Source organism: Myxocyprinus asiaticus, chromosome 30 (assembly GCF_019703515.2).
Source record: "Myxocyprinus asiaticus isolate MX2 ecotype Aquarium Trade chromosome 30, UBuf_Myxa_2, whole genome shotgun sequence".
Classification (NCBI taxonomy): Eukaryota; Metazoa; Chordata; class Actinopteri; order Cypriniformes; family Catostomidae; genus Myxocyprinus; species Myxocyprinus asiaticus.
Window position 1 is genome coordinate 7187878 of NC_059373.1, and position 26350 is coordinate 7214227.

General features: G+C 39.2%; 1 protein-coding gene across 2 annotated transcripts in view; it reads right to left on the reverse strand.

Annotated features, from left to right (window-relative positions):
* The window catches only part of erf (Ets2 repressor factor), a 47955-nt gene that overhangs the window by 3793 nt on the left and 17812 nt on the right, over positions 1–26350 (reverse strand). The window contains exons 2-4 of one of the 2 annotated variants that reach the window (XM_051663845.1): positions 4853–5072; positions 1171–1286; positions 92–1023 (exon numbers count right to left, since the gene is read on the reverse strand). In XM_051663845.1, coding sequence (XP_051519805.1) covers positions 92–1023; positions 1171–1286; positions 4853–5072 — 1268 coding nt within the window. Of the gene's footprint in view, positions 1–91; positions 1024–1170; positions 1287–4852; positions 5088–26350 lie in introns of both variants that reach the window. The other variant, XM_051663844.1, reaches the window with a different exon arrangement.

Below are 26350 nucleotides of genomic sequence, written 5' to 3' on the forward strand. Positions count from 1 at the left end.
TGAGTGCAAAGTAGCCTACAGGCTGTTAACAGATTGAAGTAACTGATCACCAATAAAACTATGGCAGAACTTCAAAGGAAAGAAAACACACCTTGATCTTTGGTGGCCCTGCCGGGGTTGAGTTCATCATTCCAGATGAGTAAGAGTTTGACCCCTGCCCAGAAGCAGAACCAGGCTCACCACTATATGAGAAGGAAGCAGCTGCACCTCCAGAGTTTGCTCCAGCTGAGGTTGACCCTTCTCGCTGTTTGCGGCCCAGAGGTGGTGGCTGAAGTTTAAACTTGAAAGGAGATAGATGAGGCTCCTCAGCTTGGTGGTGCAGAGGGTGACTTTGTAGGTTTGCACCTACAACTAGTGGACCTCCTAGCCCCTTGTCTGGGCGCTGGGGCTGGGGGATGACAATGCTGGGGTAGTGCAAGAATGCACGGGGACTCAGATGATAGTTGTAGACACTCTGAGTGTGAGCTTGCAGGTAGCGCTTCATGTCTTCTGGATTAAACGAGAAATGGGACCCCAGCATGGGTGACAGGGATGGGGATGGCGTGTAGGGCATGTGAGATGTGGGAGTCATTGAGAGAGCTGGAGAAAGAGCAGGAGCCAACAAGCCTCCAGGGCCTGGGAGAGGGGACACTGGGAAGGGGGACAGGGGTTCAAGGTGTACCCTGTGAGGGGGCGCATGGGGCCCGTTTCTGGTCAGCCCGGTTGGGTTGGGTGGTGTACCGTAGACACGGAACAGCGAGTCATGGGACAGGCGTGGGTGGAGAAGGTTTCTGAAGGCCCGGTCGGCTGGGCGGTCGTCACCGGCAGCTATGCCTGTTTCGTCAAGCTCAGAGTTGGTAGAGGTGCCATCACTGCAGTCTGAGACAGAGCCACGAGCCATACGTCGAGTCACACCACTGAAGACACCTGGACTACGCAGTTCCTCACTGGGAGAGAGGACATCTGATTGGGTGGATGGTGGGAATCGGAAATGACTGCTAATGCCGGATGGGACAGGTGGAGCACTCTGTGGAACGCCAGAACCTATAGAAAAAGTGATGGAAAATTATTACTACAACATTTTGAATTCTTGATAAATAAAATTAAATCAAGAACCCATGTTCCATTTTCAATATAGAACCAAATGTGTGGGTCTTAGAAATATTGGGTGTTAGGAACAGGGGTCTTCACCTGCAGAGCCCATGTCAATGAACGGATAGTTGACCAGCACCAGCTTGTTGAAGTTGAACTTGTAGGTGAATCTTTTCCCTTTGGTCTTGTGCAAGATCCTTTTGTTGTAGTAGTATCTGCAGAAACAGTGTTGGCATGGTTACACACCATATTTGAGAAATTATTTGGAGCCACAATTTGTTGAAGGCCAACGATTTTAGTTTGACATTCTTGCACTGGCTAAAATTTGCACAGACAATGATCAGTTTGCAGAAAATGAAGAAGGTCTGTAATGCAGCCAAAGCACTGAAAGCTAGCAAATGGATAGTTGCTTCACAAACAGGCAGTGCAATGAGTTTATTCCAAAGCGACAACATTTTACTGTTTAACTTGTTTACTTTGCTATTGAAAACAGCCAATAGGTCATTCAAAGTATCTTGTAATTTTGTTCTCTCCCAATGAAGTATATATATTTGATTGATTCTAACATTTAAATTTTTGGGTGAACTAACCCTTTAATGGATCTGTAGTAGAAATGTATTGTAACTGTCAGAAAGCAAAAAGTCAGGCCAGTAATGTTGAATCAGCCTTTCCAAACAGTGAAAAACCAAACCATTTTAAGTCTAAATCCAGATGTAATTATCTGTACCATTTAAGATTACAGCATATTGTTATATAGCCTATAGCAAATTTAACTGAAATCAAATGTTACACTTTTGCAAACATGATGGAAAGGATTCAGTCAATTCATAACAATGTTTATAACCATCTGAAGTTCGGATATTTAAGAAGAATAATGAGTTCAGTGCGTTTTATGTGGTATCTCTAAAAGACAAGCTATTTAAGCTTAATTAAGACATCATTGATGGTGTGGAGAGTAAATGTGCTGTGGGATCCGTGTGTGATTGATATTCAATCGGGTAAAATGGAGCACTGAAAAGTTTTAATGATTGCACATTGCTCACAGATTCAGTGCTGTTGCACATGCTCAAACCATACAGAAAAGGGCATATACACATGAACACAACACAGCATTACACTCAGACACAAACATTCTGAGGCACACAGAAACACACTCTTTGAAGTGCATTTGAACTAGCTTCAAAAGAGCACAAAGAGCTCTTAAGTGTGTCTGTCTTTGCCCATGTGTGGTGTGTAGACATTCATATACTAAGTGCACATGCGGCACATAAGCTACTCAGTAAACTGGCTGATCCAAATGGTTGAGTGTTAAGCTTTTAACAAAGATTACATCTAACATGGAAGCACTGGTCTGGCTATATGATGGTCTACAAGTGGCATCAGGATAAAATATGATGTAGCAAATACAACAAATGAGCATGTTGCTTTTCATTGTCTTTTGGCCTTTTTTTCAAAGGCGGTCTGTTCAATTTTGTGTGTCATAATTCAGTCATAGGACGTCTGTGCAGCCTGAAGTGTATTTGAATGGTGTTTGGGTGTAATGTGTTTTAAGAACACATGCAACCTGTTAGGTATAGATGAAGAAAGCGAGTGAAAAGAGAGAGAGAATGCCTTCAGGCGAATGTAAGGAATACCGATGCTTATTTCTTTTCATAATGACTAGACCTACACTGAATCTGCACATTTTCTCAAGTTTTATGCACTGGTTGTGGGGAAAAATCTATAGAACTATGGTAAAGTGGGTTAAACTGAGCTGAGAATACAAAACCAAAAGGTTTTATTTAATGAACATTAAATGTTCATATATTTTAATGTCTATTTAAAAATGTATTCAATTATTTACTTACAAAAAGTTTGATGGTGTTACATTTATTTTGGATGTGTACTATGGTAATACCATGGTTTTATTTGAAGCACCTATGCATCATGAATAAACATTATTAACTTAAGTAAATAGTACATAAATAAACAACAATTGTGTTGATGTCAGAGTTGTTGCGTTCAGTCAATAGCTGTATTGTCAGTGTGGTCTTGTTCAGTACACAATATCATATTAGCCAGATAGCAAGCTAGCGACTACAGAGGCTCATTGACTGTTTTAATTTCAGCAGGGCGAGATAGCCAATAGCCAATAGCCTGCTATTACTTCCAAACAGGCTGATTTCATGACTGGGATTCAGTTAGCAAGTTGTGTATAACTTTGCCGAACTGCTTGCATTTTTTTTAGCGAGACATACCTGATCCGATCGTCTAGATGTAGAACATTGGCTAAATGTAGAAAATTACTCAAAGGTTTATCATCGATATCGAAAATATTTTTTCCAATAAATATTGATACCGTTTTATCGCCTAGCCCTACATTGGAGTTTGGGGTTTGTTCAAACCACTAACTCTAAATAAAGGCTATGGTAATAGTAACAATATCCATAAATGCAAAGGGTGGAAGATGTGTAGAATTTTATGAAATGCAGGTGTTTATATTCTTTGAAAATCTGCAGAGCTTTTAATGGAATTCTGTGAGTCCAGATTCTGTGTGGGCCCACTAATGAAAAATGTTTAACAGAAAGTATGCCTGATCAGTTCAGTAGACCTAGATTTCACAGCAAAACCAGCAGCAACAAACTTTGAAGAAGTCAAAATGTGTGCAAATCCTTAGAGATTCAAAGAGAGTGTGTGTGTGTGTGGGGGGGGGGGTGCACTCTTTAAGCGTTAATTGAGAAAACATGTTTTTTGTCTTCAGCATGTGCTGATGTGAGGTGACGTCTCTCCATTTCTCAGAAGTCGTCACGATCTCTGCTGTGACTCTGAAGAACTGCCTGCTCCACATCTGAACTGTACATATCTTTCTGTTCTCACCCCCCCCCCCCCCCCCCCCACCCCCATCCATTCATATGTCTGTATCTCTTAAAAAATTTAAAGAGTTCTCAGAAGTGGAGAACGTACGCTAGTCCTGTAAGTGATGGCTGATGAGCGCTAAGTGGGCTTGATTATTCTGGTATGGTGAAGCCAGGTTCGGCAGGTTTGAGTGGGCATCCGCAGGTTGCCATGGCAACCGGTCCAAAGAGTTGAATAACAGGAAGAGATAGACAAACAGGCAATTGGACAGACTGCGAGTAAAAGATAAGAATGGAAAAAAGCCAGAAAAAATGGTCCGTATGGGGAGGCAGGCTAACACATACAGAAAGGTGTTGCTAATGAAAAGAATGTCAAGAAGCAGTAAAAATATGGCATGCGGAATTGTGAGGTGTATGAAGTGAAATGAGATATTGATATTGCCAGAGAAAGACTCACTTATGGGTGCCACACAAATAGCCATCCTTCAAAAGTCACAACTAGTGCTCACAAATGCAAATAGATTCTAATGTTAGCATGTTGCTAAGATATGCTCAATAATCAATACTGTTAATATTAAAAAAAAAAAAAAATAATTTTTATTGATTCTTAACAATTTCAAATAAAATATTTCTAAATGACATGTCCATCGAATATGTCATCTTGGTTAAAGTTTTTCTTAAAAACATATCTGGGATTATCTTATCAGTGAGGGATACATGTGATGCAACCTTAAGATTTTGGCCAAACCGTGGTATTCACTTGGAACAGTCTCTATTTTTCATGTTGCCTAGGTAGGCAGCTCACTTGGATTTGAACTAGAGCTATGACCTTCATACATACAGCTACGCTACGCACATCTTTCTGCGCTATCAACAAAGACACATCTGATGAAAACGTCAAATGACAAGCATATTTTGTGGATTGTTTTGGCAAATTTGGTTTTTACCTGAGCGCTCGGCTGAGCTTGTCATAATTCATCTGTGGTTTACACTTGCGGGCGCCCCACAGTCGTGCCACCTCGTCCGGGTCTTTGATGACAAACTCGCCGTAATCCCCTTGCCAGGCGATGACATCGTGGTACTCCTCCTTCCGCAGCAGCTCCAGAATGAAGTGCCACAGCTGGATCTGTCTGGAACCAGGACTCGACTCCGGCTTGTACGCCCAGTCTGGGAAAGCAAACCCTAGAGATCAGACACAAAAATGGCTTTGTAATGCCTGTCACTTTCATAAAAAGTTTTGCTTTCTTTATGGTTCCTTCAGTGCAATCTAGTCATGACAGTGTTCAGTGAGGGTTGAGGTGAGGGTATGTTTAATCATGCTTGTCTTATCAAGATTAACAATAGGGTCAAGTTAATTCTTTTGTCTGTTCAATTACTTTAAGCAAAGGGCAACTTCTTTGGAAGACTAAATTACTATGTACTGACAGTGTAGGTGTTTTGTTTTGACAAGGATGGTGTTTTTCCATGAAGTCTGTTGGGCTTCATATTTCATAGAGTATATCAATATATTACATTTCTTGTTCTCACAATATTGCAATGAATCTTTATGACATGTATCGCGATGGTATTAAGTAGATGTGTATATCCAGCACTAGAAGTCTGTAGGTTCACATGTTCTTTCCAATCAATTCCATGAATTTTGGTCTGATAAAAAGTTGCATGCAAACTGGCTTAGAGGTACAGTACAATCTGTTTAGCTCCCAGTCACGTCTGAGAACATGAGTCTGAATAAGTCGTTAGAATGCCATGTTGTCAATTAAACAAATTTCAATCCAGAATCCTTGAGGCAGGAGTCAAAACAACACTCACACATTCACAGATGGAGCAGCAGGAGTGTGCATGGTCTCTACTTTTAGACTCAACTTCAAGCAAAAGAAAAGAAGGAGAATGTTGGAGTCAAGACAAAAATGTGGCCATGACTTTGAGGGTCTTCTGTTTCATTACCAAAACTGTTTGTGCTTTTGTAATGCCAGAGGAATATTAACATCTGACAGACGGTTACACAACATTCTAAGAGACAGACTGATCAGAAATCCATGCACAATGCTGAGTCAATGTGAGATCTAGAGGCATGAACACTATGGGACTGCAGAAAGCTCTTTAAATTGACAAAGCTATGAGAATGCCAAAAGCTATTTGATTCGACAAACTGAGATGTAGAAAGCAAATCGACAAACTAGACAGCCGATAGCTCTCTGAAATTACAAACAAAGCAAAAAACAGAGAAATATGGAAGAAATATGAAAAAATTCTTCCATATTTAATATTGGTTCAAGAAAGAGACCACAGAAAGCTATTCAAATCGACAAACTATAAGAATGCAGAGAGCATTTTGAATCAACAAATTGAAACTGCAGAAAGCATTTTAAATTGACAAACTATGTGATCACAGAAAGCTCTTTTTTTTTTTACAAACATGTAAGACAAAAAATAGAGAAATATGTGGAAAATATCTCAAATATTTGCCATAAGGTTCAAGAAAGTGTAAGGCATGCATTTGACTTGGTGGTCAAAAAAACCCAACAAACTCCAAAACGAGGTTAAGTATTTTGGTTGCCCCAAAATTAGAAATGACACAATTTCCCCATTGGTAAAGAAAAAATTAAAATCACCCCAAAACACAATGACCAGTCTTACACTAAGATCATATCTCTTACCGCACCATGTCAGGTGGGAATGGCCGAAAATAACACACAATATTTCCCACACTTCCAAACAAAAGAGAAAGACACAGTCTTGGCGCACAACGTGTTGTTTTGCTCAGTGGAATGCCCCTTTCAGACTGTTTAGAGCTTGGCTGCTAATAAAGCAGATCGCCGTGTTAGGCAGCTAACACAGAACAGCTCAGCATTACTGCCACCGCCAACCCCGCACATGTGCTGTGGGGACCCACGCTGCGCAGGGGGGCGGTAGGATGACTTGGACAACGTGGGCTGTTATTAACTGTCCGTGACAACTGCTGAACAGTCGGCAATGTGGCTTGACTCATGGTTGAGATGCTTGTTTGAGAAATCTGGTAGTTCAACGATGGCAAACTAATTTGACCCACTGAACAGAAGCTAGAGATCAGAAGCATTTGCCTTGCTTGCATAGGTCAAGATTAGGGATGTTAATGAATAATCAAAGATTTATTTTTTGTTGTTAATAATTTGACAGACTAAGCTTATTGATCATTGATTAATACATTTTAGCACAAATAAAGGGCAGATAAAGCACAGAGCGAAGACTGTCATACAGTCCTCCGCCGTTAGAGGGTGCACTGTTGCTTGCGCGCTGCATGTCATGTCCTGTCAGGAATGAAATAGACGCTTATCCTTCACTTCCTTGCTAATCATGGAGTGTTTCTCTATAGATGAACGTTACATTTACTGCATAAACCATCAAAGTGTGTTAAAGTACAACATGACAAGTAGGGAGGGATGTGCGAAACGACTCATTTCAATGATGTTTAAGTGTAAATTTTGGAGTGAGAAACCCTCAGAAAACAGCCAAAGAACATTGTGTGTTTATGCATCCCAGTTAAAATACTTAATCTATTCCAACAGCCAAATCAGACACTAAATTCCGCTGAAAAGGGGCATTTATTTGCGATGTGCTCTCCTTGCATTATGATCATTGTACATTAAATACAGAACATGACACGCATTCACTGAATCAAAGTTAGCGAATACAGGCATATTTATTGGAAACAATTGAATGAACATTGCTGGACCAATAGAGCAACCCTAATAACCTGTTCTATATGGAATTCACCAAGTAAAAGTTACTTAACATTTTAAAACATTGTTAAATAAACAGGTAAGCCACATCTGGGGGGAGGGGTGCATTAGCCTATGATCTAATATGAATGTTGTTCAACATTGGTAAATGGTCTGCACTTACATAGTGCTTTTTTAACCTTAGTGGTTTTCATAGTGCTTTACACTGTGACCCATTCACCCATTCACACACCAATGATGGCAGAGCTGCCATGCAAGGCGCTAGCCTGCCATTGGGAGCAACTTGGGGTTCAGTGTCTTGCCCAAGGACACTTTGGCATGTGGAGTCATGTGGGCTGGGAATTGAACCACCAAACCTGCGATTAGTGGCCAACCCGCTCTACCACCTGAGCCACAGCCGCCCCCAGCTTTAATTAACCAATAACAGTTACAATGTAAAACAATAGCTAGGATATGTTCAATAAACCAAATGTATTGTTCAACACATGACGTGCACACAGAATAAAAGATAGTTTAAACAGTTGGCACATCGTTGAAAATAGCCTTCTTATTAAGTAAAAAAAAAAAAAAAAAAAGTCAGAGCATTCATTTTTGATGAGCAAAATTAACGTCAACACAGTCAGGTGACAGACGTGACCTGACTCACCTGAGGCAATTATCCTTCACTTGAAAAAGTCCGCTCGGTGGGAAAATAACTTGCAGGCATGCACAGTTTTTAAGTGTGAAAACATCCATAGCGACTTGTAAGCCAACGTTTCAGAAATCCGCTTTCCACACCACCAACAAACAAAGTGATTTCCATAGCTACTTTGCTCATCTTGCGAGATAACATACACACTGCGACTGTCAGATGGAAGAGGCACGCGCGGCCTGAGGTGAAATTAAACTTTGTATACATCTTCTCCAGATATTCTCTTTTTTAATAATTTTTTTATTAATTATATTTAAAATGTAACATTAACATGACATGACAGCGCATCCTTTGTGAAAATATGAAGCCAAATGTAAATGTTTAAAAATATAAGTTAAATGGGGAAAAAAATTGAACGACTAGTAATTCCAGTGTCGACGAGCAGCATCAGTACCATTTATTCGACTAGTCTCACACATCCCTATCAACAAGCACTGTTGATCTGCCGGTCTCTCCATATCATCCACACTGACAATCACGTCAGTTCTCACCAGGCAAGCATTCAGGTTTGAATTCACAAATTAACACTTAACACAGCATGAATGTATTAAAAATACACTAAACTTAAAATAGGTTGAGAGGAAACTTTTAATACGTGCATTATTTAAGTGTATCTTTAAACATTCTTTAAACAGTGAGCTACATCGATTTGCATTCATTAGCATTAACAATTGTCAATTAAAAAAATGTCTTAGAATTTGCAACCCTTGTCAGGATACTTTAGAGGTTAAATATCCAGTAATATTTAAGAGAGTTGGGAGATTTTTTTTTAGTATTGCGATATCTTACCTCACAACACTACATTGACATTTTTGGTTACATTTTTCACACTTAAGACAGAGTTCACCCAAACAGCCTCAGTTTCACTACTCATCTTTTTCCATACGAGTGAGTTTATAACATTCTGCCTAACATTTCTTGTTGTTTTCTAGTACAATACACAAAAAAAAATAGTCATACGGGATTGGAACAACATGGCTGGGTAAAAATATTTATTTTCCAATTGTCTGGACCCTCATTTGAATGGTCCTGATAACTATTCTTCAAATCCCAAGATTGATCTTTTATTTGTATTATAAAATTTACTTCAGTGTTGATTATAATATCTGTCAAATAAATAGCAACTGAACTGCAAAGTTGGGGTCCAGTTAATTTTTAACATTAATATTTTCATAATGTACCAAGTTAGAAGGTTGCCTCTGGCCAGTCTGATTGATGGCATTAGCCGAGAGAGAATTTCTTTCATTTGCAAGCAAAATGGACATTAAAACTTAAATAAAGCCAATGCAAATGATTCACATTCTAATCTAAATTTAATCAAAATCAAAACGAGAGCTTGTGAATCAGAGTCAAATCAAATTGTGGAACCTGTATCAATGCCCAGTCCTACATGTGGGTGAGTAAAAGACAGAATTTTCATTTTTGGGTGAGCTATCCCTTTAATATGCAATGTCAACTAGTAAGCCATTTGTAGGTTGATTTCCGGAAAAATGTGAATACTGTGGCAATTTCAGAATATTGCTGTTTAAGCAACCAGCCCCACACAGCAACACTGGCTTAACCAGTGATGTGAGTTTGGGGCGGGACCATCTGTTTGTCCAAACAGATGAGTGTCAAAAACGAAACAAAAAACTCTGCAATTCTTTTTGGTGATGCTAGTGGTGCAGAAATTATCCACTTCACCTTTAAGAAATGTTGCAGGAACTTTGTGAGAAAAGGCATCCAAAAAGCCACAATCCTAACGATTTCGGCCTATAATTTCGACACTTCTCCCAGCAACAAAGTTCTAAAAAGTTTGTAGAGCACGACTTCAAAAAAGACCCCAGATCCTCAAGTTCCATGCATTCCATTAACATGTCCCAGCCTTCATCCTTTCTTGCCTACTTTACTGACACACCTCACACCAAACAGTACATACATGATTAGATGAGTGTTTGTGGGACCAGACCTCCACCGAGAGAGTGGGCATACAGGAACACAAAGCTTCCTACTGCGTGTGCACGTCAGAGCTGACTCACGGCATGCGCATGATTGTATTTGTCATTCAGCATTCATAAGAAGTGCTCCTTTTCTCTCTGCTCTCATCCATTCGTTCGCTGGGTCCCTGGCTCCCACACAATCTCCTAGCAACAAGACACTTTAGCTCTATAAATACGCATAGATGAGAACAAATAAACTCAATCAATTAATGAAATCAAAATGGAAAACTTGTGAAATATCAAAAGGTACATTGATGGAACAATTAAAAAAAATTAAGAATGAGTGAGAAAGTAACAACTGGCAATACGGTCATGATCAATAGGTTGACATTCTTGGAGAAGAACGAAGAAAAAGCAACATTTTTAGTGAAGGTTGCCTTTTGCCTGTGCAAAACTCACCACCACAATTCTTGGGTGTTTTGACTGGTTGCCAAGATGTTGCTATACAGTTCCTAAGATGTTCTGAGTGTTTTTAATGCTATGCAGTTGCTAAGGTGTTCTGGGTGGTTATGAGATTTATTTATTTATTTATTTATTGCATTTTATCATTTTATCAAAATTTTACCAAACGGTATGCGACGAGTTACGTGCTGAAGTTTAATACTTGGAGTTAGTGATTTATTCAAATCCCTTACCCTAAGAATGAGCAACAGTACAATTGACAAAACCATCACAATCAAGAGGTAGATGTTCTTTGGAAAAGAAGGGGGTAAAAAAATACAATAAAAATAAAACACACCCCAGCTAAAAATCAGACTCTGAGGGTGGCTGAGAAATGACTTTACAAGAAACCACTTTGAGGTACTTTCAAACAAACCAGTATACCATAACACACTTTTTTTCACACAAGACAACTTAGCGCGTGCACACAAACACTCTCAATCAAAGTGCAATAACAGCTATAACAGGCACATCCCTTGGTGTCTGTGGGTTCTGTTGGGACTGCCGTTTCTCTGATGGTTACTGTCACTAATGGCTATAGAGTCTGGAGACCGCCAGACAAAACCCTCACTTGACAGGGCCCTGTACACACACATGCACAAACAATATGATACAAGCCTTACACGATACCATCTGTACAAACTCAAACACAAATAAACAATCCGGATGACGAACATCTGAGCGAATGTTACACAAGGTACGGTGCATTTCAGACGCAGGAAATTGGATGGAGGACAGTAATACATTAAAGTTTGTTTAGGCCCTTCTCATTTAGTTCATGCGTTTCTGCCAAATAACCCGTACGTAAAGGGTCTAAAAACAGCACTCACTGCCATCGTCTCTGTTTGCTCTGTTTAGAGTTCGGCTGTAAAAGCTCTTTTTTATGGTGACGCTATGACGCAAGTACGAAAAAGAAAACCAAATGCCATCCTGCGTCTCTGGTCTGTATTTAAAGGCTCAGAAATGTTTAGGGCCCTCACGCTCATTCATTGTGTTTCTCTCTCTCTCTCCCCACTTCCCTCCCTTCCTCCTATTCTTTGTGGGCTCTATATTTAGGTGGAGGAAAAGGTCGTTCTCCATCTACTAATGATGGTGGCGACAGAGAAAAAAAAAGGTAAGAGTGTGTGCCACTGTGAATGTGTGCAGGATGAGTAACACAAAGAACCACGAACTGTGCTGCTGCCTAAACGTTCCACTTACAATCTGCAGGAAAATGTCACACTGCCTTGCAGAGCAGTGAAAAATCCTGAGGACCAGATGATACGGATGCGGTTGATGTCCATCTGTGTACGTTTGGCAGTTTGTTGCATTGATCTGTCTGCATAGAATGAGTCAGCGTTGTTTTGCTTGAACGCACGTTTAGCGCTATTCGCCCCCGACGAATAATAAAACAAAAACTCTGCAACTGAATTTTTGCGTTTCTCAATCTGGATCCCACCTTCTTATTTGTGTTAAGACATTAAAGCGGACAGAATGCCTCTTCTGGGGTGCACAATACTTAGGGTCTGCTTGGTTGAGTTACCCTAGATGAACAAATAATCAGTGACTCAACTTTATACAACATTGATAAAATGTTGTGTTCACAGATAGATCGGAACAATATATTGAATATCTACAATAACCTACATGATTAAGATGACAATAGGGCTGGGCAATTTTTCAGAACGTTCGAAATATTTATCATGATATACATTTCCTACCATCAATGGGGGTGGAAATTGATTCTACATGTTTGTAGGACCTCAAGAATAAATTCAACATGACATGTTTGTTTACAAGTAAACTCCACAGGGTAAGCTATCTTTTAATTCAAAATGTATGAAGAATTCTCAGTTTAGGATGTAATCCTACATTAGTGTGATCTCTTTTCGATGAAATTTAGCCAATTTCATGATTTTCAGTAGACGTTTAACTCCACTGAAAGACTTTGCCACTTCACACTCCAGCTCAGTAGGTGGCGGTAATGCACCATAAGCATCACATGAGGAAGAAATAATTTCTTGTCTTTGTCAACAAGTTTGCGGATGTGACAGCAGTTTGGATCATGAAATAATGTTTAACTAAATAGTAGATAAATAAACAATGGTGTTGATGTTGGAGCTGTTGTGTTCACATGAATCCAGTGTTGTATTGTCAGTGCTGTCTTGTACGGTACATAACGATTTCATATTAGCCGGATAGCTAGCTAGCCTCATTACTGGTTTACATGACAATAGGGCGATTAAGCCACTAGCTGACTGGCTGATTTCATGACTGTGATTTAGTTAGCAAGTTGTGTGTATAACTTTGCCAAACTTCTTCTGTTGTTTATGACGTGTACTTGATCTGAATGTCTAGATGTAGAACATAAGCTAAATTAGGGCTGGCCGTTTTTTTCAGATTTTACGGTTAATTCAAATTTATGTTTTGACACGATCGTTTATCAAGCCAGCCGTCTGGCAACAAAAAATGTGAACATTAACTGAAGCTCATGATCCGTATCTGCATGATTTTATGCATTGCACTGCTGCCACATGATTGGCTAATCATATAAATAAGACCTTTATTTTGGTCACACATTATACATACATTTTTTTTTGCATATATACAGTGAAATTTATTTGTTTTCACATATCCCAGCTAAGCTGGGGTCAGAGTGCAGGGTCAGCCATGATATGGCGCCCCTGGAGCAGAAAGGGTCAAGGGCCTTGCTCAAGGGCCCAACAGTGGCATCTTGGTGGTGGCATCTTGAACCCCTGACCTTCTGGTCAGTAACCCAGAGCCTTAACTGCTGAGCCACCACTGTATATATATATATATATATATATATATATATATATATATATATATTAGTTATATCCCCCATTCCTATCCACCAATATGACAAGTGTACTAAAATGGAGAAAAAGCAAAGCAAACAGCAGAGAACAGAATAGAGTGAATAGTGGACGAGAGAGGCAGACAGAGAGTGGGAGAGGATGTGGAGAGAGTCAACCAGAGAAAGAGAATAAACACTCAGGTTGAGAGGAGAGGATCAAAGAGTCGGCCAGTCATCTGTGCGCAGTGCAGCGCAGCCTGCAGCCCTCACATGATCCTCGCCATGCAAGCTTACATAACACGCCTTTTGTGTGCATGTGTGTGCCCACAAAAGTCATGCTGCCTGCCAACCTTGACAATAAATGTTCAGGGTTGTTGCCCCTAACAGGGAGCAGACAGGCATTCAAATCCCTCCGCCTCGTCTCTTTCACCTCCAAAACTTAAAAAACAAAAATATGTTTGGACCCATATGACCTCATAGAGCAGTGCTAACTGGAGATGTGTTGATACTCTGTTGGTTTATCTCTAGTTACCCACTGAAGGGTCAGGGCAATGGGTTGAGTTTCTTGAGGACAATGCGGTGTAGGACTGGGTAAAAATGTATACCAAAATTTTTATACTATATAAAAATATATACCAAAAGTTTGGAATAATGTACAGATTTTGCTCTTATGGAAAGAAATTGGTACTTTTATTCACCCAAGTGGCATTCAGCTGATCACAATGTATAGTCAGGACATTAATAACATGAAAAATTACTATTACAATTTGAAAAACTTCTTAAACTATTTCAAAGAGTTCTCATCAAAAAATCCTCCACGTGCAGCAATGACAGCTTTTCAGATCCTTGGCATTCTAGCTGTCAGTTTGTCCAGATACACAGATGACATTTCACCCCACACTTCCTGTAGCACTTGCCATAGATGTGGCTGTCTTGTCGGACACTTCTCACGCACCTTACAGTCTAGCTGATCCCACAAAAGCTCAATGGGGTTAAGATCCATAACACTCTTTTCCAATTATCTGTTGTCCAATGTCTGTGTTTCTTTACCCACTCTAACCGTTTCTTTTTGATTTTCTGTTTCAAAAGTGTCTTTTTCTTTCAAATTCTTCCCATAAGGCCTGCACCTCTGAGTCTTCTCTTTACTGTTGTACATGAAACTGGTGTTGAGCGGGTAGAATTCAATGAAGCTGTCAGCTGAGGACATGTGAGGCGTCTATTTCTCAAACTAGAGACTCTGATGTACTTATCCTCTTGATTAGTTGTACATCTGGGCCTTCCACATCTCTTTCTGTCCTTGTTAGAGCCAGTTGTCCTTTGTCTTTGAAGACTGTAGTGTATGCCTTTGTATGAAATCTTCAGGTTTTTGGCAATTTCAAGCATTGTATAGCCTTTATTCTTCAAAACAATGATTGACTGATGAGTTTCTAGAGAAAGCTGTTTCTTTTTTTTTACAATTTGTGACCTAATATTGACCTTAAGACATGCCAGTCTATTGCATACTGTGGCAACTCAAAAACAAACACAAAGACAATGTTAAGCTTCATTTAACCAACCAAATCACTTTCAATTGTGTTTGATATAATGGCAAGTGATTTTCTAGTACCAAATTAGCAATTTAGCATGAATACTCAAGGATAAGGTGTTGGAGTGATGGCTGCTGGAAATGGGGCCAGTCTAAATTTGATATAAAATGACTTTTTTCAAATAGTGATGGTGCTGCTTTTTACATCAGTAATGTCCTGACTATACTTTGTGATCAGTTGAATGCCACTTTGGTGAATTAAAGCACCAATTACCTTCCAAAACAGCAAAATCTGTATATTATTCCAAACTTTTGGCCGCCAGTGTATATATTCTGATTCATCGCCATAATCATTTGAATGACCTCGACATAATTTCTTAAATCCGAAGATCGATCTTTTCTTCCGTGTGCAACATTCAACTACAAAGATGAAATCACTCACATTTGCAACCAAATCTCTTGCTATGCTAATAAAAATGCCTGTTTATCCACTGGCTGGTAAGTGTTTCAGATTTCGCTTGCCAGTGATTGTGTGGTAGCGAGATCCTTTCAATGCGTATTGAGAATAAGTTTGGATTGACTTGTTCTGTGCGTCCAAAGATGAGATCAACACAACCCATGTGCCATTGAATAAGATCTCTTTTAATATCCTTTCTGTTCTTTACAGTCCATTGTTAATCAAAAACGAAAAAAACAAACAAAAAAAAAAACAAACATTTAATTCTAATCACACATAGCACGGATGAGGTAAAGACATAAGATTCTCTCTCGTTCATATTCGCTCATTTACAGACGCTCTTTACAGTGATGCTACAGTACCGGTTTTAAGCACTTTTTCAACAAATCAATATAAATACTAATTATACAATTAAACAATAAACGTGTAACAAAATATAGGCTAACATATATAATATCATGAAGGATCATGAGGAGATCAACTTCAAAAGTTCATATTGCACTGAATTGTGTTGTTCAGTTAATTGCTAAAAAAGTTTTAGATGCTTCCAAATTAATTTTATTGGTTTTTCAAGCACAAATGATTGGATCGCTTCAGAAAACATGGATTAAACCACTGGAGTCGTATGGATTACCTGTACAGAGCTAAGATATTCTTCTAAAAATCTTCATTTGTGTACAGTAGAAGAAAGTAAGTCACATCTGGGATGGCATGAGGGTTTAAACTCAAATGGTAAACACTTTTTTGATTGTGACAATTCACCAAAAATGTTAGCCAATATCACTTTAACATCACTTTGATAAATTGTGTCGTCTACATCATTTAATTCTGCAAAGCATACACTGTGATTAGCTTTTTTAGTTTCGGAGGCTCATTAAGCTGAAAAATAAAACTCTCCTGCATTCTGCATGTGAGAAACTGGAACAGTTATCAATTTAATTGTAAATAAGTCAAGGTTGACTGAATAGCAGGCTATTTCCATCAGGGCCACCGCTGAAGTTCACAGACGCATGACAATGTGCAAAAGAATTTGAAAAGCAGTGACAGAACTGTCATCAGCAACAGGTTTATACAGAGTGTGGCATCTCTACAATGACGGTAAGTTTATTCAGCGTTGACAGGCTGAAACATGAAAGGCAAAAAACAAGCTCAATAAACAAGCGACAAAAGATTAATTTCTAAAGCGCTATTTTATGCTGCGGGTAAGGGAAATTAAAATGTTTATATGATGCGGGTTATCAAATTACTCGCACATGTTTTTCACATTTGAACCGAAAAAAGTTTTTAAGTGACTGGCTAAGACATATTTAAAATTCACTAGATAAATGCAGATTTTTTATATTAAACCTCGCCACTTTAGAAAAAGGCACAACTGTAAACTTTTTTGGACAATTTAAAAAAAAACAAATACACTGCATTTAAACTGTACAACTGCATATTGTAATTACATGATGGAAAAATTTTCTAAGTATCTACGTTTTTTCCCCAACTAGGGCAGACTCCACTATCCCAACAGTATGAAAATAAATAACACAATCAGTAACTCACACCAACATTGTTTGTTACAGTCATAATACAGATAATCGGTCTCCTTGATCTAAAGTGCTTCATATTCCACACTAATGCCTCCTACACACTACACAACTTTCAAAGACGTCGGATTGTGGTACCGTTCATATTACACAACTGTCTGTCTTGTCATGGAAGTCCTAGGGTTTTCAAATTACACGAGGAATTGGCAACAGGGGTGAACACATTACAAAACATTTCACTATTGACAAGTCTCTGCCTGGACTCCAAATTACGTTTCACAACAGAGTACATGCGAGAAGTGATCCGAGATACAAAAACAAATGCATGATCATATGTTATGCATTTCAGAATATGATGTGTTTGTTTTTAATCGCCTTTACATAATGTGTAAAGGCATCATATATTTTATTGGTTAAAATATGAAAAGTACCTCCTACTGAAAAATCTACCTATTTGCTTACCTAACTGTCCAAGAGAATTGGCAATTTCTCTCCAACTCTTCTCTTTCTCCACCCGGTTGTGGTACAGTTCAGAGGAAACATCAAATAGGCACTTGTGTTCCTGCCAATGTTCCACTAATTTTACCTCCATTTCTTCGGTCCAATGAGACTTTCTTGATACCGCAGCCATGCTAGTTGATGTTCTGTTGCAGGTACAACAGGACTCCTCCCACTGAAACTTCCCGTGCCCTGTTTCTTGCTCTCTCATTGGCTGTAGGTCAACGCTGCGGTTGTATTCAGTCAGAACACATTTCGCATTGCCCGATTTGGAATCGCAGACAGGTCCAGATATTTAACATGCTAGATATCTTGCTGACATCGGCGACACGTCGGCACTTCTCTCAGATCACGTCTTTGATAATTCACACATTGCGTTCGTCGCTCATGGGAGCGAGCTCTGATTTGCCTATGATTTCGGGCTTTTGTCGGCGATCTCCACAAAACTGTCAGCAAGTGAAAATCGGGCCTAAAATCGTGTAGTGTAAACTCGGCACTACGACAGGTGTTTGGGGAACACCTTAACCCAAATACGAGAGAACTGATGGCAAAAGGGATCAAGTGTTTGATTTAGGGCTGCAACTAATGATTATTTTGATAATCAATTAATCTAATGATTATTAGAACAATTATACCAACGATTAATCATTAGCTCTTAACTGATTATTCAGCTTGTGCCCGACTTAAAAGGTTGTATTAAATGTGCTTACTAACAATAAAGAGGACAAACATATCTTTTAAAAATACCTCAATGACATTTACTGAATTAAAGGGAAAAAAATAATTTTTATTAAGTTTAATTTGTAAAGAAATTCACTGCAAAAAATCCTAGAGTAATAAAGTGTTTTTGTCTCGTGTTCCACTTAAAATTGTCTAAATATCCTTAAAACAAGATACATTTACTTGAGAAGCAACATATAAGATATTTAGACTTGCTCTAAGAGATTGTATATTAAATATAAGTGTATTTTGTATATAAGTGTATTTTTTTCACTTGGTTATAATTCTGTGAGTGCAGTAAAGATAAAATATACTTATATTCAAGATGTATTCTCTAAAAGCATGTCTAAATATCTTATATGCTGCTTCTCAGGTGAATGCATCTTTTTTTAAAGGATTTTTAGATATTTTTAAATATTTGTATTTTTAATATCATATTCAACATTCTCAGATAACAATTTTTTCTTCTGCAGTATAGCTGCTAAAGTAAATGTACGTTGTTTAAAAGGAGTTTTAGATATTTATATTGGAAAACAAGCCAAAACAAAAACAAATCAAAAATGTATTGTTGCAGTGTATATTGGGGCGAAAACTACCCTCTCTCACCTTTCTGTTCACTTCAATCCATCCTTAACTCACAAAAAACAAACTCTCTCTTATTAATAAAGCTGCGTATTGGCAATTTTCTTCACGATAAGAAATGCACAGTGACATTTATTATGATTCAATAAATCGCGAGCCATCACGTTAATCTAGCTGCAGCAAGGTTACGAGCATCCCTGCGACAGAATGTGCATCAGCCGGATGCAGTTTCAATCTCTCCCCCTTAGATCGGGACATTCGCGCAACTAATTGAGTGGTGGTGGCGTAGTGGACTAAAGCACTGAACTGGTAAGCAAAAGGTTTTTGGTTCAATCCCCACAGCCACCACCATTGTGTCCTTGAGCGAGGCACTTAACTCCAGGTTGCTCCAGGGGGATTGTCCCTGTAATCAGGGCACTGTAAGTCGCTTTGGATAAAAGCGTCTGCCAAATGCATAAATGTAAATGTAAACGTAAACTCATAGAAGAGGCGCTGACTGCACAGAGAAATGGCAGTTTCGGAATTTGTAGTCATTCACATGACCTGCTTCCTTATTATTGAACTACATTAAAGCTATAACGCATTAAAAATAACTGCATTAAAGATGTAACACAGGGGGTGTTTCCTTTAAAGACGCTCAACATGCAAGTTTTGCTTCAGCGGAGCGGCAGCTCCTGCTCCACTTATTCCACAATGAGGGTGCTTCTGCATTTACTTATTTTGTATTTTTGCATTATAATTTCCTCATACTTTGCGATCTACATCACCTTAAGCTGTTTGGAAGGTTTGGAGTGCATCTGGACTGTGAGCTGTGTAATTCTTCCTCTCTTCAATCAGGTGCGAGTTGCAGTGCTGCTCTTGCACATCATCATCTGAGTTTAATGTGATCTCATGTAAAGTTAAATGAGATCAAACGACTATTCGACAACGGAAATTCGACAACGGAAAAACAGTCGACGTTGTCGATAATGTAGACTAATCGTTTCAGCCCTAGTTTGATTATGTTTGTACGAGTGTTATACTTTACATTACGCAAGGCTCTAGGTCATTTGGCCACCCATGTCACACCTTGAGGGTATTTCCCACCCAAGCAGACAGTGAAAAGTGCCTTATGTCCTGACAACCGTTGCCATTAGCTACGTCTAATACTTTAACAGCTGTGGCTCTCTAAGCTAAACATCTAGTAGCTGTTATTTTCACATCTACAATTTTCATGTCAACACCAGCGAGACCAAAACTCCAGTTACCGGCACACAGTGGTGGAGACAGTGCTCCAGATGTCCGGGACACCGCAGTACGACGGCCAACTCTGCCCAGACAGAAACCAGACGCGTCACAGGGGAGTTCCTCGTAGGGATATGATTAAATCAACCATAAATGGCCAGGCAGGGTGCGTTTCTGGGCCAATTTTCCTGCTATGTGAGGACTGCCGAGCATGAGGAGCAGCCTGCAATGGCTGCCTGCCAAACAATCCTTACCAACAGGCCTGTGCAGGTCTACTGAACTGTGTGTGCACTCACTAACTGGGCCTAAGAGTATCACAAAAAAAAAAGTTCTTTACTTTCCAAACACTGTACCTGACAACATGGCAGCATGTGCTTTTGTCAATACTGATTCCTATAAATAAGCTGATTGTAAGCAGATTGTTAAAGGGTGCACTCAGTAATTTTTTTTGTCATTAAAGAAGACTAACTCTTTAAGAAATCAATTTTAATTGTTTAAAAACTATGTATTATATCATGACCATGCACATAACATGACTAGTCATATCAGTAACCTTATAAAATCTGTTTATTCTTCATTGAGAGGCTCCCCTAATGGGGGCTGCCATGGAAAGATCACATCGAACCAAATACTATTCGCTTAAATTACAGTAACTGCTCTACTATTGGAAACTTTCATTCATGGATTAAATTAATCATTTCTGACTGTAAATAGTTAATTTCTACAGTAGCATCAGTAATTAAAAAACTACTGCATGTGAATGATGTTGTGGCATTCTTGCCCCGAGGTTTTACTGAATGTACCTTTAAGAGCATTCCGTCTCCTGTGTGAACTTTCCAAATCCTGGCCAATGTTTTCATTGTTACAGTAAGTATGAGACATGCTCTGCTTATGTGTGCTAATGAAAACAACAAAATGAAAATTTGTACAAAATGAACATGCATTTCAGTGATCATTCTAATAAGCAATTAGGGCTGGGCGATAAAACAAAATCAATATTTTTTTAGAGAAAAATAATCTCAATATCGATGATAAACTTTTGAGTAATTTTCGATATTTAGCCGATGTTCTACATCTAGACAATCAGATCAGTTTTGTGTCACTAAAAACGCAAGCAGTTCGGCAAAAGTATTTGACTGCTAACTGAATCATATTTATTAAATCAGCCAGTTTACATTTACATTTATTCATCTGGCAGATACTTTTATCCAAAGCGACATACAAAAGACGAAAAACATAAGCGAATCATCTTAAGGAGACAGTGGTATGAAAAGTGCTTTTAGTGGTTAGGAAGTATTAACCGGCTAGCAGCTAGTGGTGGGTAAAAATATCGTTTTTCCGATTAATCGAGGTCTTCATTTGAACAATCTCGAAATCGATTCTTAAGTCCCAAGATCGATCTTTCACTCAATGCGCAACACTCTTCTACAATGAGAGGATATCACTCACATTTGCAACCAAATTTCGTGCCATGCGACTAAAGTGAATATATCTGGCAACTGACTGATAAATGTTTACATTTCACTCACCAGCAATTGCGTAGTTTAGTCGTGAAGTGTTCAGCAGCGAGATCCTTTCAGCTTGTCGAGAGTAAATGTTGTTCCGTGTAATGTGTCTCTGAAGACGAGATCCACGCAACCCATTTGTCATTGAATACGGTCTCTTTTAATATCCTTTCTGTTCTTTACAGTCAGTTGTTGATCAAAAGTAAACCAGTAATGAGACTAGGTAGCCGCTAGTTAGCTATCCAGCTAATATATCTTTGTGTACCAGACAAGAATGCATTGACAAAGCAATACAGCTATCGACTGAACACAGCAACAATTCTGACATCAACACCATTGCTGTTTATTATGTACTATTTAGTTAAATGTTTTTTCATGACATGTCAAGTCAGCTAATATTCTAAACTATTTTTCTTTTTACATTTTATGGCATTGGAAAACCAGCTTATGGTGCATTTCCGCCACATACTGGGCTAGAGTGTGGAGCGACAATGTAGAATAGTCACCAATATACTACACAAAATAAATTACCTAAAATAATAATAATAATAATAATAACAAAAATAACAATAAAGTAAAAAGAAAGAAAGGGGAGGGTGGAATTGTCATTAATTACTACTTAAATCCTATTAAATGCCTAATAATATTTTTGGACATACTGCCCAGCCCTATTAGCAATTGTGAAAAAAGATTACAACTTAAGTTGCTATGCATTATAGTTAACAATCAAAACACTCAATAGCCAAAAGGCTAGGCTTCATTGTGTCCCATTACATCTCGCGCAGGGTCGAAAGCTTTAGACCATGTATACTCTTTTGACTACAAGCCCATACGGGGCATTCGCCATATACACACAATGACTGCTTTGCGATTACCTCTAGTACAGTCAATGGCATACATGTGCAGACATTCTGCGAACAGCAGTTATTCTAGACATGTGGACAGTCCACATCTGTGCATTCTGTACAAATGACAAAATGTGACAAAAAAATGACAAAAACATTAGACTGTGTGCGAGACATACTGTCATGTAGAAAACCGAAATATACTTTGGCCTTAAATATTCAGTAACTTTTCCTGGGCAAGACAGAGCTTTTATACAGTCTGAGTGGGACCTTGGAGGTTCAGTTGATTAAAGGCAGCCACATTTTTTTTAATAATCCTACATACCACTAATAATATGCATTAAAAACGCGACACAATAAGAGTTCATTAGCTCAACATAGAGTTATAAATAAAAAGAGTTCGATAGTGCCACAGTGTCACACTTTTAGGTGAACTCAACCAATAAACGCTTACTTTTAGATGACTCTGCATATTAAGCTGGGATACGAGAAAGAAAATCATTGAAAAACATACACATCATATTTGAGAATATAAACTAATTTACTATCAACAAAAGAGAAGTTAGAAAGGCAAAAAACAGCAACCCCTTTAGTTCACCGATGATGTGGAATCTTCAATCTTAAGACTCCTCCAGTCATCATATTCTCTTCATCAGAGTATTAAATCACACACTCCAGTGGCCTTCGCTCGGGTAGCTGAGCAAAAGTCATTAGAACCGTTGAGGTTGCAAGGGTGATAGTGGCATTACGTTTTATCAGCGAGATGTGGATTTCTAATATCTTATCACAGTAAAGCTTTCATCCTTGATTTATCTCGCACTGGGAGCCACTTCTACATGAACTTTTAACCTATATCTTTTCCTTCCCCCACTTCTGTTCACACTTAGTCATGGGCAGAGGGTCTTCCAGAAGGATCAATCAAAGGAAAACCTGCACAGATCTGCTTGCTTTTTCCGGTTCCAGACACCACTTCTAGATTAGGCATTACAAAAAACTGATAAGTCAGTCACAAAGGTCAACCTAGATGTTTTAATGCAGAGTCTAAACACGTGGCTTTTCGTAAAAACTTTCTAAATTTGCTGCAAGTCTGGCAAAATCTGAGATACTCCCAACCAACAGTATTGTGTGGAAAACATGGTAATGCTTATAACTATAGTGAAACTAAATTAACCTCACCCTCCTTCTGTACGAGGGCAGGTGGAAGACAGCCAAGTTGAATCTGGCTACTATCAATCTCAGTGTTTTCTCCTTGATGCTCCAAGCTTTTTCAAAGCATCTAATTTTAACTGCCGTTGCCCTGCCTATGTCAGATTATACTGGGTTTGGCAGGACCAACCAAGAGAACTCTTCTCTAGAGTTGCCGAAACAGAAACACAAACTTGTGGATGTGCAAGGCAGCCAAATGGACTCTGCAGAGCAATAAACATGGTGTACTTTTATACACTGTCTCGCCCAATCACTACTGTTCCCTGTTATTGGTCGGTTCAGAAAGTAGCTTACTAAATTCTGTATGGTGTTCCCTCCCAGTTGTGGGCTTTGATTCAGGTTCTTCTTTGTCCAATTGTTGGGGATCATTGTTCTATTATTGGCATTTCCACATGGCTACAACTTGTGATGGAAGCCGTACCTACCCTTGCAGCAATATAAAGCCATTCAAGTTCGGAAAAAAATAGGCGTGTTCGTTGGCGAACCCTGCAATTTCCATGAAGTTGAAAACAGGATTTAAGACAATTCTACAGCAACAGAACCTCAAGACATCTAAAAGATAGCATTTTAATATAAAGCAGAGAAGCTTGTTACAGCATGTTTGAAGATGTCCTCAGTTGATGTCCCCATTGTAAGATCTACCTGTTTGATGGGGGGTGGGGTGGTATTTAACTGATATGCAAAATTAGTTGAGTAGGGTAATGCTGACTCAAACAATAAAAATGGTCGTAACGGCATCATTCAAACTTTGGAGTGCTGGATTTGAGAAATGGGTAGAGACATCACTGAAGCAAACTTATCTGCTGTGCTAAGTTTGCTCTTTGTCAATGATGCAATGCCTGATAACACAAATTGCCATTGTGATTGTCTGAATTCAAACCCTGGCACCCTGCTGAGATTAGTGATTGGTCTACATCAACAGCATGAAAGCATTATTAAACCCAAAGGCTGGCCAGAAGACAATCATCTGGGCTCCAGGTGATTCTCTAGATTGTATATCTGTAACCTGGCTGAGTGTGTGTGTGTCTGTTGTGGAATGTATAAAGAAAAGGGAACGAGTATTAGAGGGTGGCAAACAGAAGACTAAGTGTCTGAATGTCTCCATGGGGACCCTGAAGGCAACGTCTGGTGTGCTGAACCTCCCCCATTTAACGACCAACCACAACAGGCAACAACAACGACTTGCATCTCACCTTTAATTCCCCTTTCCACATCAATAACAGCAGGGATGGGCATTTTGGTCATTTTAAAAGCTTAAGAACGCAACAGATAAATCAACCGAGTCCTTGGGGGGGCTACAACTGCAGTGATGAACATCTGATTTTAGTTTCCTCCGTGTCCTCCTTACCTGGCCTGTTTGCCCAGTTAGGTCCTCTGTCGTCCAGTGTACAAGATCATGTAAGGAGTCTTGGAGTGATTTTAGACTCCTCGCTACTTTTCAATACGCAGATCAGTACTGTTGTCAAGGGTAGCTTTTTCCACCTGAGATCTATCACTAAAATAACAAAAATGATTTCCCATAAAGACTTGAAAATTGAGATTCACTCACTTATTACATCAAGTTTAGACTATTGTAACTCACTGTACACTGGTCTCCCTCAAACTGCGTTATCCTGCCTACAGATAGTTCAAAACGTGGCAGATAGGCTTTTAACACGGTCAAGAAAGTGGGATCACATTTCCCCGGTTTTAGCATCTCTACACTGGCTTCCTGTGAAATTCAGGGTCGATTTTAAAATTCTGATTTTTGTCTATAAGGCACTATCTGGTCTCGCGCCCCAATATATCAGTGACCTTCTACACCCTTGCTCCCCCACCAGAGCCCCCAGTCTTCTGATCAACTTCTATTGAGGGTTCCTCATTGCTGCTATAGAGCTAAAGGCCGTGACACACCAAACCGACGTCAAAGAATTAGCACTGACTAAAGCAGACTGTGGGGTCGGCTCACGTCGCCTGCGTCTGGGTCAAAAAGTTGCTCTTGAACACACCGCAAAGACGACACCCGACGGCCAACAAGCACATCCGTTCTGCACCTGCGTGAGAGGAAATAACTTTCCGTACCAGCAGGTGGCAGCAGTCTGTATTCGTTACTCAAAACGGGAAACCGGAAGAGCTAGACTGCTGGGATACAAAACATAAACAAAGCAGCGCTTGCTTACCATTTTCACACAAATCTCGCTCACCACAGATGGATTCTTGATATATCGGAAATGTCTGATAAGTTGCAAGTAGTACCGGCTTTGTCAGCCATAAAAATACGGAGAAACCGCACTAAATAGGTGAAATCGTGGATACTCCAGAGACAGGCTCAAGGGGCTTTCCCAAACCTGTGTCGAGAGCTGGAGTCAATTGAAACCTCCAATTTTAACAATTTTTTCCTGTTCAGTTCCACATGCTGAAGGAACTTATCAGTCCAATCATCCAGAGGCAAAACACGAACTACCGGGATTGTATCTCCGTTGGGGAACGTCTGATGATTACACTACGTTTCTTGGCAACAGGTAGGCAAGCTAAAGGTTTTTCTTTGTTTAACATTACAACACCTTTTCAGTTGTGTATATTGGGCTTTTTAAGCTTTGAAAAGTGCTAAGATTTTGAAGTGCTTGAACTTGCTTGAAATTTCGGTTATTTAGGATGGCAAGTCTACTTAAAAAAAAGAGACAACGAATAAAACATAATTCTGGTTGTTTATAGCACAATAGCATTAATAATTGATAACAATAA